This window comes from Entelurus aequoreus, linkage group LG04 (genome assembly GCF_033978785.1).
Source record: "Entelurus aequoreus isolate RoL-2023_Sb linkage group LG04, RoL_Eaeq_v1.1, whole genome shotgun sequence".
In the NCBI taxonomy this organism is placed as follows: domain Eukaryota; kingdom Metazoa; phylum Chordata; class Actinopteri; order Syngnathiformes; family Syngnathidae; genus Entelurus; species Entelurus aequoreus.
Genome location: NC_084734.1, coordinates 76,854,828 through 76,867,564, shown reverse-complemented (window position 1 = coordinate 76,867,564; position 12,737 = coordinate 76,854,828). Strand labels below are relative to the sequence as shown.

At 40.8% G+C, this 12,737-nt stretch overlaps 1 protein-coding gene across 1 annotated transcript in view; it reads right to left on the bottom strand.

Moving 5' to 3' along the window:
- Positions 1-6,302: 6,302 nt before the first annotated feature.
- trim105 (tripartite motif containing 105) overlaps positions 6,303-12,737 on the bottom strand; it is a 66,814-nt gene continuing 60,379 nt past the window's right edge. Inside the window, 3 exon segments of the mRNA XM_062046058.1 lie at positions 6,303-6,629; positions 8,930-9,012; positions 9,235-9,340. Of these exon segments, the coding sequence (XP_061902042.1) occupies positions 6,303-6,629; positions 8,930-9,012; positions 9,235-9,340 (516 nt within the window).

Below are 12,737 nucleotides of genomic sequence, written 5' to 3'. Positions count from 1 at the left end.
AACAGTGGCAAGTTGAGCTGAGCTGTTACTGTGCAGTGGAAAAGCGGCAAATGAATCAAACAGTCAATAGAGCCATGATTTCTTCTAACATTCTTTAACTGATGTGAGAGACGAAGTAGCTTTGAATGGATTAGCCAGAGAGGGCAATAGGTGCGTTTTTTGGTTGTTTTTTTCCAAGATGGCACCGCTGTAGTGGCTGCGGTTGGCTCTTGTGTCATCCCTTTGTGTTCCTGATGTTTCCTTCTTGTTTTCATGTGTTGTTGTTTTTTTGCCTTTTGGTTTTGGACCCTTTGGGACTGTGCGACAAGGGATGGCACTTTCGTGACTTTTGCGGTGCTTTTTTTGGGAACTTTTGGATCTGCCTCCCGGGAGCCCTTTGGCCATGGAGACCAGCTGCTGGGTCTCTGCCACACCAGAGTCTGTTTGGAGAGACTGGAGGAGATGCGGACTGGACACTGGCCGAGAGTTAGTGGGCGGCCGAGGGTGGAGTCGGCTCTCTTGGATGCTTTGTTGGGTCTGCTCCTATCTATGGCCATACTCCCTCCACCCTAGCAGACGATGGCGTGGAACACGGCAGAGGCCAATCCTTCCATCCATCCATGCATCTATCCGGAATCGGGTCGCAGGGACAACAGCTCTAGCAGAGACCCCCAGACTTCCCTCTCCAGAGCAACATTAGCAACTTTCTCCTGGGGAATCCCGAAGCGTTCCCAGGCCAGAGAGGAGATGTAATCCCCCCATCTGGTCCTTGGCCTGCCACGGGGTCTCCTCACAGTGGGACGTGCAACGAGGACCTCCCTAGGGAGACGCTCGTGAGGCATCCGCACGAGATGCCCGAACCACCTAAGCTTGCTCCTTTCCAAGCGGCAGAGGCCACCACAGTGTATATGTTTTTTTTGTTTTTGTTTTTTTTTACTTTTGTAGCTGTACACTGCAAAAACTGAAATCTAAGTAAGATTAAATATCTCAAATAAGGGTGATATTTGCTTATTTTCTGTCTGATAAGATAATTCTTCTCACTACGCAGATTTTATGTTAGAGTGTTTTACTTGTTTTAAGGGTTTTGGTCCTAAATGATCTCAGTAAGATATTACAGCTTGTTGCTGAGATTTTATGACCTATATTGAGTAAATCATGCTTGAAACTAGAATATCAATTGTTGCAAATCTGTGTCATCAACACTCACAAGTATAAAACTACTTTTTTTAAATAATAATTTCTTATTTCAAGCATGAAATAAAAAATCATGACTTTGACACAATTGTGTCTCATAATTAAAACAGATGACAGCCAAATGGACTTTGCTGTTTTATTTTCAATGAAACAATAGAAAAGATGTACTCTTATAGTAGTACAGTTGGCACAGTACAGTAAACTGACAGTTAATATTTAAACATTTAAGATGTGACATTTCTAACAATTTTGAACAGAAATAGTTAATGCACATTCAGATGAATTCTTCAAAATTACAATAAAAAATGTTTTGGCCGGGGGCCGGGCTGTATATATGCGCACTAATTGGCTGAAAGAGCACGCACTTGGCGCGATGATGTCATGTTATCGATGGAAAAATTCATTTTTAGACAATATGATTTGTCTGAGCGGCTTGTTGCCTTTCCATTAAGAACAATAAATTAGTTTTTAGTATAAGTTTGCTGGTTTCAAGAAATGTAATGCCAAGCGCATATCATTATGTCAAGATAATGGCACTAGCATTTACTTCATTTAAGAATATTTTTCAACACATTGGTTGAAGAGGTGCCAAACTGGGCGCAGCACTGCAGCGACCAGGGCTTGTGCTTGTTGCTTTTATGTGTTTTTTAAGTGTGTTTTTTAAGTGTTCGTACCATCATGTTCCTTTTGTTTATTCGTTTTTAAACATGCTTTGGTGCTTGTGACTTTACGTGAAACTGATCACGGCATAAATTGACATTCGACATACAAAGAACTCGGCCGTCTGAACTACCAATTGTTTGTAGCACGAGCCCTAACAATGGAAGCAGGTTTTTATATCGCACTGCTGATCCTCTTTTTTATCAGCGAACGCGTAATTTTTTGTCTTGCAACGAACGTGCAATGGGAACATAGATGTCGCGTCTACTCCAGAGATGCCTTACTGTCACTCCGACCCACACCACGCCAATCCACACCACCGGAACATCTACCGGCAGTCATCCGAGCGACGGCAGACGGGGAGGTGTCCGAGAACGCCTCCGCCGGCGAATCAACAGACCACCGCTGCCGTCAATAATACTCAGCAACGTGCGATCGCTGGCACCAAAGCTGGATGAGCTTCCGGGTCAACCTAAAGAGCTGCTTTGAATACCGGGAAACCAACATCATGGTGTTCACCGAGACGTGGCTTCACCAAGGCGTCCCGGATTCTCTGCTTGACCTGGATGGATTCTCACTCGTACGAGCTGACCGCTCTGACGCTTCCGGGAAGAGAAAAGGGGGCGGAGTCGGCATGTACGTGAGTGACAAGTGGTGTAAACAGCTCACTGTGAAAAAAACCATATGCAGCCCCGACGTAGAACTGCTGTGTTTATCAATGAGACCTTACTACCTGCCTAGGGAGTTTGGCAACATCATCATAGCCGCTGTTTATGTCCCACCCAGCGGCAATGCAGGCAGAGCTGCTGCGAGCATAGCAGAGTGCGCACATGAACAGCTGCAGCGCACACCCGGAGCTCCTGTTTTCTGGAGACTGCCTTGCCGGGCTTTGAACAATTTGTAAAATGTGACACAAGAAATGACAAGATTCTAGATAAATGCTATGGCAATATAAAGGGGGGATACTCAGCAAAACCAAAACCCCCCCTTTCCAACTCTATACATCTAATACCCACATATAAATCTGTTTTTAAATCAATTAAACCTGAGCATAAGACAATTAATGTGTGGTCAGACGATGCTATTGAGACACTGAAGGGGTGTTTCATGTGCACAGACTGGTCCCTGTTCCATGCACTAGGACTAGATGAGGCTACAGTAACTATAACGGACTACATTGAGTTTTGTGTTGGCAATGTGGTACCCAAGAAAAACATTGTAGTATATCCCAATAACAAACCCTATGTAACAAAAGAAATAAAAGACTGCATAAATAGGAAAAAGCAGGCCTTTAGAAGTAAAGACAGAGCAGGACTGTCAGTTGTCCAAAAAGAACTCAAACAACTTCTCACTAATGCAAGAAAACAACATAGGCAAACAATGGAACATAATCTCCAAATGTCAAATACAAAAAAAAACTTTGGGACACAATGAAATTAGTCACTAATATGAACCCTGCAAAGAAACAAATCATCACCCTGGATGAGCAGCAAAAATCAAATGAGCTAAATGACTTTTATTTGAGATTCGACCAACAAAACTTCTCTCAGGAGTGTGACAGTGTTTTGCAGTCCCTGCCAGACACTGATGACACCTGCTGCCTGGAAGTCCACCCGACCAGCATCCGCCGTCTCTTTAGTAGAGTACGTACGGGCAAGGCCAAAGGCCCTGACGGCCTCCCAGCTTTTTTGCTCAAAAGCTGTGCAGAGGAACTGACTACAGCATGGTGTCCAATATTCCAACAGTCACTTAACACTCACACTGTTCCAGCTCTGTGGAAGAAGTCAATTATAACTCCAGTGCCTAAAAAGCCCGGTGTCACAGTAAACAACGACTTTCGTCCCGTAGCTCTCACTTCGATTGTTATGAAATGTTTTGAAAAATTTGTTGTGTCACTGCTCATGAAGGATGTCAAGCCAAAGTTAGATGTGTACCAGTTTGCGTACAAGCAGGAATGCAGTACTGGTGATGCAATCCTTTGCACCTTGCACTTTATCTCCAAGCACCTTGAGAACACAAAAGCTTATGCTAGAATTGTATTTGTTGATTTCAGCTCAGCTTTTAATACAGTGCAAATTCACATACTCTTGGAGAAGCTCAAAGACATGGGTGTAAACTCCACCTTGATCAAATGGTTCCACTCTTTTTTAACAAACAGAACACAGCAAGTGAAGGTCAACAGAACACTGTCAGACACCAAACACTGCAACACAGGCATCCCACAGGGTTGCGTTGTATCACCAACACTGTTTACATTGTACACCAATGATTGTAGGACTGTGCACCCTAACAATTATATGGTGAAATTTGCGGACGATACCGTGCTCCTAAGCCTTCTACACAAGGATACGGACCCCTCTGTGTACCAAGACGAGATAGACCTATTTATTAGGTGGTGTGATACCAACCATCTTATTCTAAATGTGACCAAGACACAGGAAATGGTTTTGGATCCGAGGAAAGTGACTGACCATGAGCCAGTGGTCATCAAAAATCAGGAAATCACCCAGGTATCCTCATATAAATATTTAGGGATTCATATTGATAATCTTCTCTGCTGGAAGACACATATTGACAAACTGTGCAATAGACTGCAACAGAGGCTATATTTTTTGCGAAGATTAAGATTGTACGGCGTCAGCACCCACATCATGATGATTTTCTACCGTGCCATTGTAGAGAGCATCATTAGATACGGGATCACCTCATGGTTTGGCAACCTAACCATTAAGCTAAAAAGCAAACTGGCCGGCATGCATAAAACGGCGATGAAAATCGTAGGGAGGAAAGAATATGAGCCTATACAGAGCATCTATGAGCAGGCAGTTAGGAAAAAAGCTAAGAAAATTATTTCCAACTCACAACACCCACTCTTCCCTGAATATAGAACCCTGCCATCAGGGAGAAGACTCCGGGTCCCACTATGCAAATCGAACCGCCTTAAATTATCATTTGTCCCAGCCTCCATTAAGCTGACCAACAAGGTGCAATAGAATGTTAATACATAGGTTAGCACTTTTTTAGCACATAGCACTTTAGAACTAAGCACTTTAGCACATAGCACTTTATCTATGAGCTCTAGTGCAATGCACACTGGCACTTTATCTTTATCTCCATACTGTAGATTTTATGCCTACATCAAAGTGCCACCTATGTCTATCAAGCTCCATGTTCTGATGTTTAAATGTTAGTTGTCTGGTTGTGGTTGTGTCTGCGCTTGTGTTTTTGTTCTGTTGTTTTTGTGTATTTTAAGAAAGCAATGATGCACTGTGCCCAAGACAAATTTCCCCGCGGGGACAATAAAGTTGAACCTTGAACCTTGAACCTTGATATTGAGCGAAAAGGTCTCATATTTTTTATTTCTACTAATAAAAGTGCCCTTGTTATTAGTAAAAATATACTTATTTTAAAGGTATTTTGGGGTTCAATTAAGTTAGCTAATTTTACTTGTTTTGGAAAGTCTTGACAAGACAAATTTTCTCGTTCTATTGCCAGATAATTTTGCTTAGTTCAAATAAAATACCCCTAATTGTTTTTTGTTTTTAATTGTTTTTGAACACTGACTTTTTGCAGCGTATGTAGAAATGTCTGGTTGCGTCAGCTCTGCTCTTTTAATGTATTTTATGTCCTTTGTGTTCTTTGATGTTTGATGTTTCCCTCTTACACACATGCTTATGTGTGCTATGGTTCTGAGGTTTTTTCCCATTGGCCTCAGTCTGGACCCCCTCTCCAGGGGCCCAGGCTTAGACGTTTACCTGTTTCTGACCTTTTTTTGTAAGGGGCGCTGGAAGTTGGCAGACCCGTCAGCGATCCTGTTCTGTCTCCCTGTAATGTTTGTCTGATCTTGAAAATCTTAATTTCCCCTCTGGGATTATTAAAGTACCGTATTTTTCAGAGTATAAATTGCTCCGGAGTATAAATCGCACCGGCCGAAAATGCATAATAAAGAAGGAAAAAAACATATATAAGTCGCACTGGAGTATAAGTCACATTTTTGGGGGGAAATGTATTTGATAAAACCCAACACCAAGAATAGACATTTGAAAGGCAATTTAAAATAAATAAAGAATAGTGAACAACAGGCTGAATAAGTGTACGTTTTATGACGCATAAATAACCAACTGAAAACATGCCTGGTATGTTAACGTAACATATTATGGTAAGAGTCATTCAAATAACTATAACATATAGAACATGCTATACGTTTACCAAACAATCTGTCACTCCTAATCGCTAAATCCCATGAAATCTTATACGTCTAGTCTCTTACGTGAATGAGCTAAATAATATTATTTGATATTTTACGGTAATGTGTTAATAATTTCCCACATAAATCGCTCCTGAGTATAAGTCGCACCCCCGGCTTAACTATGAAAAAAACTGTGATTTATAGTCCGAAAAATACGGTATTTCTGATTCAGATTCCGATTCTGTAGTGGAGGAGCTTGATAGGCCATGGCCTCTCATCACTATTGTTTAAACAATGGTCCATGGGTGAAAGAGTAGAGCAGGCTCATATAATCAGCACTGAAGAAAGACACCCATCTCTCCTCATAATCTAGGAAATTTCCAATCCTCTTAGGCGTTGAATTGGGCTGCAGTGTCGCTCATGGCTGCGAGCCTACCAAGCGCTCGCTTTTGTCTCGTAGTCGCAGTGACAAGTAGCCGTTTTTGGGGCTGTCGACGGAGGCCACGCCGAGATCCCACTTGGGCTTGGGGCCAACTTGCACCTCGCGGTTGTGTTGGCCTGATTGGAAGCCCTGAGCGGCGAGGACGTTAACGCACAGGAGGAAGTGCTTGTCCCCGTGAGACATACTTGCCAACCCCCCCGAATTTTTACGGGAGACTCCCGAAATTCAGCGTCTCTCCCGAAAACCTCCCGGGACAAATATTCTCCCGAAAATCTCCCGATTTTCAGCCAGAGCTGGAGGCCACGCCCCCTCCAGCTCCATGCGGACCTGAGTGAGGACAGCATTTTCACGTCCGCTTTCCCACGATATAAACAGCGTGCCTGCCCAATCACGTTATTCCATACGAGGCGTCCGGCATACCGCCAATGAGCATGGTGCAGATGGAGAAGATCTTCTCGGCGTCCGTGTTGGCGCGCACGTTGCCGAAGCCGACGCTGGTCAGGCTGCTGAGGGTGAAGTAGAGGGCGGCGATGTACGAGCTGCGCACCGACGGGCCGCCGACCGTGTTGTTGACGTAGGGCATCTCCAGGCGTTTGCCCAGCTCATGGAGCCATCCTCGGGGAAGAGACGAGAGGACGACAGGGTGACAAGAACGTAATCATCCAGACTAGAGATAAATTGTATTGTAGCCGAGTGTCCTGGGTTCGCCCATACAGTGTACTTATATAAGAAAATAATAAACGGGAGACATTAGAGCAGGTTCGGTAGCCATCGCTTCTTTAATGTAAACTTCACACACCTTCTTCCACAACCACACACACCTTACGTCACAGCCCTACGGCAACTCTGGAGGGACAAAACATCTCCTCTTTACCTAACACACTCCGGTAACTTGGGACACCCTGAACTGTTTGTTACAGTATTATTTTGTTTATCTTACCTAAAAATAAATATATTTATTAACAATAAACAAAAAAAACCTAAATACATTTTTACTATATTTTGCTAAAAACATCAAAATTAATTGTATTTGTATTTGTATTTTTTCTGACTCCTTATTACATCCAGCCATAGAATTATACATTAAAATAAACATATTTGAAATAATTAATTTTAAATGATCATAATAGTTCATTTAAAATGACCATGTTTAATTATTAAAATAATTGCTTGTTTATCAACAAGTTTAGCATTTTATTCATTACATTTTGAAGCTCTCAGAAGCCAAGTTATGTTATATTCCTAATATTTATTTATGCAAGTTTGAAGTATCAATTATCTAAACACAGTTTTGTTTGCATATTGTCAGGATATATATATATATATATATATATATATATATATATATATATATATATATATATATATATATATATATATATATATATATATATATATATATATATATATATATATATATATATATATATAAATATATATATATATATATAAGAACAAGAATAGACTGTCGAGTTTCAGATGAAAGTTCTCTTTTTCTGGCCATTTTGAGCGTTTAATTCAATCAATCAATCAATGTTTATTTATATAGCCCTAAATCACAAGCGTCTCAAAGGGCTGTACAAGCCACAACGACATCCTCGGTACAGAGCCCACATACGGGCAAGGAAAACTCACCCCAGTGGGACGTCAATGTGAATGACTATGAGAAACCTTGGAGAGGACCGCATATGTGGGTAACCCCCCCCCCCTCTAGGGGAGACCGAAAGCTATGGATGTCGAGTGGGTCTGACATAATATTGTGAAAGTCCAACACATCAGCGAAAGTCCAGTCCATGGTGGGGCCAGCAGGAACCATCCCGAGCGGAGACGGGTCAGCAGCGCAGAGATGTCCCCATCCGATGAACAGGCTAGCGGTCCACCCCGGAGCAGAGTAGAAAAGAAAAGAAAAGAAACGGCAGATCATTGACCCCACAAATGTGATGCTCCAGAAACTCAATCTGCTCAAAGGAAGGTCAGTTTTGTAGCTTCTGTAACGAGCTAAACTGTTTTCAGATGTGTGAACATGATTGCACAAGGGTTTTCTAATCATCAATTAGCCTTCTGAGCCAATGAGCAAACACATTGTACCATTAGAACACTGGAGTGATAGTTGCTGGAAATGGGCCTCTATGCACCTATGTAGATATTGCACCAAAAACCAGACATTTGCAGCTAGAATAGTCATTTACCACATTAGCAATGTATAGAGTGTATTTCTTTAAAGTTAAGACTAGTTTAAAGTTATCTTCATTGAAAAGTACAGTGCTTTTCCTTCAAAAAATAAGGACATTTTAATGTGACCCCAATCTTTTGAACGGTAGTGTATATATATATATATATATGAAATACTTGACTTGGTGAATTCTAGCTGTAAATATACTCCTCCCCTCTTAACCACGCCCCCGACCACGCCCCCCAACCCCCCCACCTCCCGAAATCGGAGGTCTCAAGGTTGGCAAATATGCCGTGAGAGACGACGCCGTTTTGTCTTTGGAGATTAAAAAAATGCTGCGGTTCGCCGTCGTGACTTCGAACGTTAATGGCGAATGGACCTTTCAGGTGAAACAATCCATTAGTTTACTGTGATAATACATTTTCTGTAATGACTTTGTAGATTGGAATCATAGCCAATCAGCGGAACAATATCTTCATTAGCGTCGTCCATCTCCCCCTTTATGTTGTGACAGCCTTTTTCTCTGCAGCAATTAACTCCCTCGCAGTATTCCGCCCGAATATAATCTGCGTGTAATGGAGCACAAAAAGAAAGGATCACCTGATTTCAGAGACTTGAACATCTTTCGCCATGTGATACACTGTAAGGGAGCCACGTATTTGCAGCTGAAAGCACCTACGTCAAATTCCGCAGCGTCATCCACCTGCACACACATTTTGCACAATGCACTTCTTATTATTTCCTCAAGCACAAATGCCATCGTCGGGTTATAAAATGAGATGGGAATCAAACAAGCGTGTGACAGCAGCACAAATGCCAATAGCAAGGCATTAGTCATCAGGGCAAAATGAACACATACCTTAGGCGATAATTAAAGGAGAAGTCCCATTCGTGCCTTACATGTCAAATTGTGATGGAAAAAAAGTTTACGTCAATGTACTCATTTTTGTTTAAATCATGTTGGGTAAAGCATGAGAACGATGGTGGCAACAAAGTAGTTTAACATAGTGTTTTTCTTAACCATAGGGCCTGGGCCCATTGCTGGGCCGCGAGCTTGCCCTAAGAAGGCCGCCAAAAAAATGTTTCTCAGCTGTGGTCCATATGGGCCTTAGTGGTACTCAGTTGTAATACACTTTTCCACCACTTGTGGCAGTAATGACAATATCAAACAAACAGAAGAAGTCTGGAGCTAAAGTTATGGAGGAGTTTCTTAAGCGCAACAAATATAACTAAAGTGGTGAAGCTGTATTTTCATTTGCACTTAAATTTTATTGACAGTTTATTTTAAAAAAACATATTATTTATTATACGTTAAGTCAGGAAAAAACACAGAGGCAATTTCATCCCTACAAGCCTGTTCCGCAGGTTTCCCTGCGAAGGCTTGTAGGGATGAAATAGCCTCTGTGTTTCCTCCTGACCTAACGTATATTCCGCTCTACCCCGGTATTGAGCACTGTATAACGAATAAACCACAATAACCTCGACTATATTATATATTATTAATTCATTCATTTTAGCACTGTGTAATTGTATTTTCATCAGTTTTTATGAGTATAATTGATTAGCATTTATTTTTGTAATCAGCCTGACCTAAGTTTTGATTATAATCTTTGTGATGAACAAATGGTTTCATATCATTTGACAAGGTTTATCATGTTAAACCGTAAGTAGCTTGGATATAATTATTGAATATGATTAAAATCAAGAGTAAGATTACTAATTCTGTCACTCCTTGCGAGTTCCTGTGTTCACCTTGTGTGGGTGTAGTTGTGAGACGTGCACAGCAGCTTCCAATTTTCCCTGGTGCTACTTAAGCAGCACCTTAACAACTGGAAGGCACTCGGCGATTCCACTCCTCGGCTTTCCACGCTAGATGATTTCTATGCTTCGAGTATTTTGCTACTTGCTATCTTGGCCATTCCCAGTGCCATCCAGCTTAGTGTTGTTTTTGTAGTTTGCATGTCTTGCAACTCCAACCCAAGTTGAGTTTATTTTTGTATATAGTATTTTTTTTTTTTTTTTCACGGTACATATTTTTTCTCTTTTGCGCACTGTGGCCTTTTGTTACCTCCTGTTTGTATTACTTTTGTGAGTACATTTCCTCAGGAAAATAACTGTTTTACTCACTGTTGGGTTCGTCTCTACTGCGTTGCACAGCATTGTGACAAATTCAGCCCTTCTGTAGTGGAAAAGTTGGGCCCTGAGATCAAAAGGTTTAAAAAACCCTGATTTAACCAACATCTCAGAACTGAAAAATTCATTGTTTGTGCCTTCAGTGTATAAGTTAAATAGAGAGAATATTTCTACAAAGCAGCTCGGAGATCACTCTGCTGCCCAGAGGCTAAAGCCTTGATTCTGCCACTCTAGCAGTTTTTAGCGCGGCCACAGATGTACAAGTTTTAGAGGAAGTCTCAGTTGAATTGTCAAATCTTGGTAATTATTTTTTTTCCTTTACAGAGGAAAGCTTTGAAATTCAGTAATACTAAAATGTTAGAGTAGAGAAAAGTAGAGGTCACATAAATCTAGTACATGTAGTCTTTGAGTTACAAACGAGTTCCGTTCCCAGACTGTGATGTAAATTAGTGTAAAATAGCTTTATTGCCTAAAATATCCCTAAAATATTATGTGTGTGAATGCTGTAAAGATGTTTTAAGTTGCACAGCTTTGATAATCTATTCTATATGAAAAATTACAGACATGTGATTCATATACTCTACGGTTGCTAAAGATTTTTTATAAATTGGCAGGTTAGTTAAGAAATTCTTACATAAATAAATAGATCAATTGTATTTATATTTATTAGGGATGTGCTGATCAATCAACCGCTGATCAGTATCGACTGATTTGCGAAAAAGTATATGATCGCCATTGCCAATTAATGCCTTCTAATGCCAATCACAAACGCTGATCCCTTCACAGTGTGAAGCCGCTTCAATAAATGGAATGTATACAATTTTATACAAATGGAAAGTATACAATTTTGGTGTTGTTTACTTGAGTCATATTGCCATCATAGTGCAGTCTACACGTATCTCTTATGTTTGACTGCCATCTACTGGTCACACTTATCATTATACCATGTACCAAATAAAATTGCTTCGAGGTCGGTAAGCAAAATCAGAATTATTCCGTACATTAGGTGCACCGGGTTTTAAGGCGCACTATCGAGTTTTGAGAAAAAAACAATTATTTTGAATGCGCCTTATAGTACTTGATGATGACACTTAAGATACTAATAAATGCAGTCTATTTGCCATAAGTGACTTGATTATTTTCAACTTATTGAAGCGGCTTCACACTGTGAAGGGATCAGCGTAAATAATCAAGTCACTTATGGCAAATAGACTGCATTTATTAGTATCTTAAGTGTCATCATCAAGTACTATAAGGCGCATTTAAAATAATTATTTTTTTCTCAAAACTCGATAGTGCGCCTTAAAACCCGGTGCACCTAATGTACGGAATAATTCTGATTTTGCTTACCGACCTCAAAACAATTTTATTTGGTACATGGTATAATGATAAGTGTGACCAGTAGATGGCAGTCAAACATAAGAGATACGTGTAGACTGCACTATGATGGCAATATGACTCAAGTAAACAACACCAAAATTGTTTACTTTCCATTGAGAATATAGAACATTACACACGGCCCTCAAATATCTATCAAAATGTTTTAGTACGACTTTGGTAAGCTATGAAGCCGCACCGCTTGATGGATTGTCGGCGCATTAAACATACGAGTATTATTATGGTGTGTGTATACACACCGAGGACAAGCCAGGAGCAGGCATGCTAATATATATTTTTTTTAAAATAACTGCATCACATTCAGCTATTATTAATTCACATTTTGTTTTGCGAAAGAAGAAACACTAGCTGCCACATGGCTGTGTTGCATTGGAGAACATCCTTCATGAGATGACTTTAGCAGCAATTGTTTTCACATTCCATTTACAAGAGCAGAAACTACAAAATAGTTTCGGCTCTTCTCTGACATGCCCTTCCTGACATAACCCTGGCCGGAAATCGAAGCCATGCCCTCTGGCCTCTGCGATGAAAGAAAAAAGCGAACACCATTACTCCACCAGGGATTGTGT